The following is a 6,036-nucleotide window of genomic DNA, read 5'->3' as shown; positions in this document are numbered from 1 at the left end:
CCAGGAATGGAGTCATTCCTCAAATGCTTGCACGAGCCTTATTATGAGACACAACTCCTGCCACATCAGGAAACTCTGAGTCTAGTAGAGGAGGGAGGACCTGGCTGTAACTGCATAGGACACAAAGTGGAAAGCCCCAGGGTCCCCACAGGGAAAGAGAAGTGCAATGGCAGTCAGTAGGTGTTGTATAAAGAGAACACAGATGTCAGAATCCATGATGTAGATGTAAAACGAACGTCCGTGCTTCCTCGTTGTGTGACCTTGCACAGGTTACTAACTTAAATTGAGTAATTTACTTAAACTGAGCCTCAATTTCCTTGCTTGTAAAATACAGATAACAATACCCACCTCAAAGGGTTATTTTGGATGTCAGCCATACAGTAGGCATTTGATAAATTGTACCCATGACTATTATCAGTAACATCCTCCAGTGTAATTAACGATAGTCAGCATGTGACTTGGCTGATTAGAACAGTTTGACTCCTAAGCATTTTCATTCTGTTTTATTCACGATGCCAGTGTCTTCAGTATCTCAGAGTGAAGTAAGGTGGTATAAAAGTGCATGGTCTCCATGTCCAAGTTGTCAAAACTTTGATCCTCGGATTGGGGGTTGGGGGGCACTGAACTCACATGAACATTCAGCTCGAAAAATCTAGGGGCTGTTAGCCCAGTCCAGACCTCTTCCCTCTTCCCTGTCCCTTCGACTCTGGGTCTTCACAAACCTCCAACCGCACTCCACCCTCCCCTCTTCCCTTCAGAACGAGACAGATGAGAGCCAGATTCAGATGGCAGGTGGAGACGTGGAGCTGCCCCGGGAGCTGGCCAAGATGATTGAGGAGGACACAGAGGAGGAGGAGGAGAGGGCCTCCGTCCTTGGGCAGTTGGCCAGTCTCCCTGGCCTAGACCTCGGCTCACTCAAGGACAAGGCCCAGGCCACACTGGGGGACCTCAAGCAATCAGCTGAGAAGTGCTGCATCATGTGACTACTTCCTCTGGGGCTGCCCACTGGGGTGACCAGAGGGCTGAGCCCAAATGAGGGCTAAGAGCATGTCCCAATGTCCAGGGACCCCTACCCCATCTTAGTTTTGTTTCCCCTGTCCCATGCTAGCTCAGGACCCTTCCCATCTGTGGCCCAAGTCTGCCTTCTGGTCCCTCTGTCTCCACCAGGAACAAAGTCCCCATTCCCCACCTTTCTCCTCAGGACCCACCCTGTCTACTCAGCCCTGATAGGACTAGGCCCATCCCTCTCTGGCCATCGCCCCAAGTTCCTGCACACAGGATCACACATACAATCACAGCTGCATCCTGGCACACGTGCACACACACACATGCACACACACACTCACACACTCACACAGGGTCTGTGGGCAGACATCCTCAGGAGACAAGAGCCCCAAGGTTGAGCCTCCACGTTCACTCTCCCTGAGAAAGCCACTGCTCTTCTTGGGTCTCATTTCATCACCTCTCAAATGGGGATGGACTGGGGAGTTTCTAACACTTTCTGGCTTGGCCTCCCTGGCCTTTGAAGCCAACCCCACACTACTCCTTGGGCAGGACAGCAGCTGTAGCCATAGCCTCAAGTGGCTGCCATTGTACTGTGAGCTCTGGCTCTCAGGAGCTGAGCGATGCTGTGTGAGGGGCTGAGCGCCAAGGATGAAGCTGGCACTGAACGGTAGCCCAGGCGGCTCTAGGCCATTTCTGGACCCAGGCCCAGGCAATTTCTGTTCTGTCCCTATAGAACTCTCTCCGGATTCCATAGCTGGATCTCCTCTCTCAGCTCAGCAAAAAATAAAAATTTGAAATGATGTACCTAACTTCTCACTTCTTATGGACCTCTAGGAGTCTTGGGGTTCATCTTGGGGTTCACAGCCCCACGACCCTCCTCAACCGTAGCTTCATAGGAATGCCAGAAAGCTCTACCCTCTAGGGTCCCTGGGCAAGGGCGGGGTCCCCACACTGACCAAGCACCAGGTCCAGCCTGGGGCCGGATGGACTAGGTCTGGGCTCTGAGGAGGATGTGGCAGCCAGCTGGATGGGGACGCAGCTGGGGAAGGCCAGGCCTCTGGGTCACTACTTGGAACTGCAGGAGGGGCTGCGGCTCAATCACAGCTGACTCTGGCAACTGCGCCTGTACCCCCTTCTCACCTTGGAGATGGAAGGTGTAACAAAAAGAAGACGGGGCAACCGCTTTCCAGTCCTGGCATTGCTGTGTGACTTAGAGCAGGACCCTTTCCCTTTCGGAGCCTGTTGTCCCTGCTGTGACATGAAGAACTACCCCCTCCCTAAATAATAATAATTTGTGTTTAAAAATTTTTTAATGTTTTATTTATTTATGAGAGAGAGACAGCATGAGCAAGGAGGGTCAGAGAGAGAGGGAGACACAGAATCTGAAACAGGCTCCAGGCTCTGAGCTAGCTGTCAGCACAGAGCCCAGTGCGGGGCTTGAACCCACAAACCGTGAGATCATGAGCTGAGCTGAAGTCGGACGCATAACTGACTGAGCCACCCAGGCGCCCCAATAATTCATGTTTTAAAGCTTTCTGGAAAGCCTTTGGCACATGGTAGCCCATCAATAAATGACAACTCATTCCTCAACAAAAGAATGAGGAGCCCAGATCTCATCCTCCTTACCTGCGGGGGACCCAGGAAACCAACCAGGAGGCTCCACAACCAGGCCACCCAAGGGGCCTGAGCCCCAAGGTGCTACAGGCTAACCCCAAGTGTCCCTGCTTAGCACCAGCCTGTGGGGAAGCTAGCCAAGATTTCTAGACGGAACAGCCGTGTGAGGTTTGGTTTCAAGGGCAAAGCTTCCATATAAGAAATAAGGACAAGAAATACAAAACCTGTTCAGTAGGTAATGCGGGGAGAAGCAGGTGGGAGAGAGAGAAGAAACGGAGGATGAGGAATCAGGAGGGTGGGGATGGGGCGGGAGAGACACAGGTCCAGGACGGGGAGGCTCAGACTGTGACGCTGGGCCTTCTCTCCTGAGCATCTCCGGATCTGGGTCCCTGGGCAGACTCTAGATAAAAACCCATCCTGACCTTCTGAGAGCTGGAGGAGACCCAAGCTGGGGCCCCAGGCTGGGTGTGGAAGGGAGGGGTGCGTGGGCCTCCTCAGCAGCGTCAGCGGCAAGCCCCACGTCAGCACTCCACCCTCCAGGGGCCTTCTGCCTAATGGGATTGGACAGACCCCTTTTCCCTCAGTGGTTTGCAGGACCTGGAATGAAAGAGGCAGGGAGGCAGGCCATGCAGAGGCGGGCGGTTAGCACTCACTGAACCCTCACAAAATGAGCTGGTCGGGGCCTGGGGTCAGGGAGCAGGAGGGAGCTGAGCCCTCACATTGGTTTCTTCCTCATGCCTGGGAACCCCAGGAAGGCCGAGTTGTGTGTCACTAGAATGGGGGGAGGTTCTGGGGCTCCAGGAGTGAGCTCTGGGGCTCAGGCAGAGATGGACGAGGAGGACAGGCTAAGGGGTCCCCAGGCGCTGCTGGCCTCTCCCTGCCTCCCCGCTTCCTTCCCCTGCTCTCAGGGTTTCTCTGTCAGTTCCACGTCCTCTTCATTTCTGTCTTCCCCGCCTTCTGCCTCATTCCTGGCTCATACCTGCCTCTACTCGTGCCCTTGGCTGGGGGCTGACGGCCACGCTGGGGCCTCCTCTGTACCGGCCCGCACTCTCAAGCCCTCGGCGTCTGTCTACATGACTGCTCTCTTCCCAGCCTGGTTCTGCTTCCGCCTGTCCAGAGGGTCACTCTGTCTGTGACTAGTCCGCCCACCTGGTGTGATGTGAGGGCCACAGAGAAAGCCACTTGCCCCAAAACTTCCCTGTTCGTAGCAATCAAAACCCTGTCATTAGGGCACCGTCGTTTAGAGTAAGCCATTTACCTCTCTGGGACTTTCCCTTTCTCTTGTTTTCCTTCCCTCCTTCTATCCTCTCATGCTTGCAGGCAGTCTGAGGATACAGGNCCCCAGAGCTTTCAGGAAGAAAGCAATGGCAAAGATGGCCGGCCTGCTCTCCTCACTGATTCTCTGGCCCCATAATACTGGGGATTTCAGGAAGATTGGTGACCCCTGCCCAACTGCAGTCCCCTTCTTCAGCCTTCTACACACCCAGGCGGCTCAGGCCTAGCTCTCAGAAGGAGTGGTACAGAGGGAAGCAGTGACTTTCAGAGGCCAGCTGGTCCCCAGGGAGAAGTTGGGCGGGTGAGGGGGTTTGGAGGGGGTTTGGAGTTCAGAGGACCTCCCCTTCCCCCATTGGCCAGATGGTACCTCTTCAGACATGGAGGCCCCTGGCACGCACTGGGGACATCTGGGGGAATGTTCACTTGCTGAGCCTGAGATGCTGGCAGTGCCTATTGACCCAGCTGATGCCTGAGGCTGGGTTGGGGGTGGGGAGTTGTGCGAGGGGAGCAGGAGGGAGCCACAGAGCCTGCTCCCCTCCCTCTAACCCTGTGCCTGCCAGGCCTAGCTGTTCCCAGAATCCTATGGGGCGAGACTCAGGGAGAGCAAGGGGGCCAGGATGGGCTGATCTGGGGGGCAGTGGCACTGAGGCTGCCTCAGCCTTACTCAGCAGGAACTATGCCTCTGTGTGTGTGATCATGAGCATAAATCCATGTGAGGTCTGCATGGTTCTGTGAACCTGAACATGGCTTTCTTGTTTTGGTTTATCTGCTGCCTGTGGCCTGTGTCTGTGTGTTTGTGTGTCTGTGAGATTTCAAGTGTGGATATGAGTTACTCTAGAGAAAGTGATACGCCCCTCCCCTCATGTCGCAGCCTCACGGTTGGGCTATCTCCAATGGGTGAGGGCTGGGACAGCAGCTGGTTTCTGGGGACAAGAGCTCTTCTGGATGACCTTGTGCAAGGACCAACTTTCGATGTCCTGTCCTATGTCCCCACTTAGCAAAAGAAAGAGCAGGCACAGGGACACAGGGGTCCCTCAGTCTACTCCAGTGGTCCATTTGCTTCTCCCAGGGCTGGGTCCTTGGGAGAGGGGTCCAGGCTCAGGTGGTCCCCCAGCTTAGCCCGGTGCTGGCTCTGGGCTTGGAGGGCTGAATAAAGGTGGAGGACAGGGCAGAGTGTGGGACACAGACACTGGGGCATATCTGCCCTGCTCTGCACACTTTCAAAGTGATAAAGGTGAGAGGTNCCTATAGGTCTCTGCCATTCAAAGAGAACACTAGAGAGCGAGCCCCACCTCCTCTGGCTGGGCTGCCTCCCTTCTTGGCAGGTGACTTAGACACAGGACAGCCAAGAGGTCATCTGCAGGTTTTGCTCAGGAAGGGCCCTTCCTCAGGGCCTCCTCCACTGGCCTCAGCCTCCCAGGCCTTTCCTATACCCAAGGTGAGGCCGCTCCTCTCCACACCCACATGTAACAGTTTCGGGCTCTTGTTCTTACACAGCCAATGCAGGTATCACAGTGGGGTCTGTGGGCCAACCTTCTAGCCCATCATCCTTCTGTTCAACTGATCTTTCAGTCCCGTCCTTCCTCATTCCCACTCTCTCTCTCCCATCCAGTCTTCTCCATTCACCTGCCCACTGGGTCCGACCATTCTTCTCCTTCCTTCCCCTCATTTTTCTCACTGAAGCTTTCTTGTGCAGCTCGTCCCCAGAAATATCCCACATTCCTCTCCCTAAATCTAAAAATTAACATTATTGAACTCGTACCATGTGTCAGGCTCACAGTAACTCAGTCCTTACAAACTGCCACGAGGCGCTCATCTTCATCTTTTTTTTTTTTAATATTTTTATTTATTTCTAGGAGAGAGAGAGAGACAGCGTGAGCAGGGGAGGGTCAGAGAGAGGAGTCACAGACTCTGAAACAGCCTCCAGGTTCTGAGCTGGCAGTCAGCACAGAGCCCGACGCGGGGCTCGAACCCACAAACCGCGAGATCATGACCCAAGCGAAAGTCGGACGCTCAACCGACTAAGCCACCCAGGCGCCCCAATTCATCTTCATTTTACCAAGAAATTGGCTCATCTACGAGTCCCAACCTTCAGGGCCAAATGGCAGAGCCAAGGTCTTAACCAAGCCTTCTGCCCTCTGA

General features: G+C 54.5%; 1 protein-coding gene across 1 annotated transcript in view; it reads left to right on the top strand.

The window, feature by feature from the left end:
• The window catches only part of CPLX3 (complexin 3), a 4,943-nt gene extending 2,674 nt beyond the window's left edge, over nt 1-2,269 (top strand). Inside the window, exon 3 of the mRNA XM_077748440.1 lies at nt 759-2,269. Within this exon, the coding sequence (XP_077604566.1) occupies nt 759-983 (225 nt within the window). The 3' untranslated portion in view covers nt 984-2,269. The remainder of the gene's footprint in view (nt 1-758) is intronic.
• Nucleotides 2,270-6,036: the final 3,767 nt, after the last annotated feature.

The sequence above is a fragment of the Crocuta crocuta genome, unplaced genomic scaffold (assembly GCF_008692635.1).
Source record: "Crocuta crocuta isolate KB4526 unplaced genomic scaffold, BGI_CrCroc_1.0 scaffold130, whole genome shotgun sequence".
Classification (NCBI taxonomy): Eukaryota; Metazoa; Chordata; class Mammalia; order Carnivora; family Hyaenidae; genus Crocuta; species Crocuta crocuta.
This window is presented reverse-complemented; position numbering and strand designations above follow the sequence as displayed.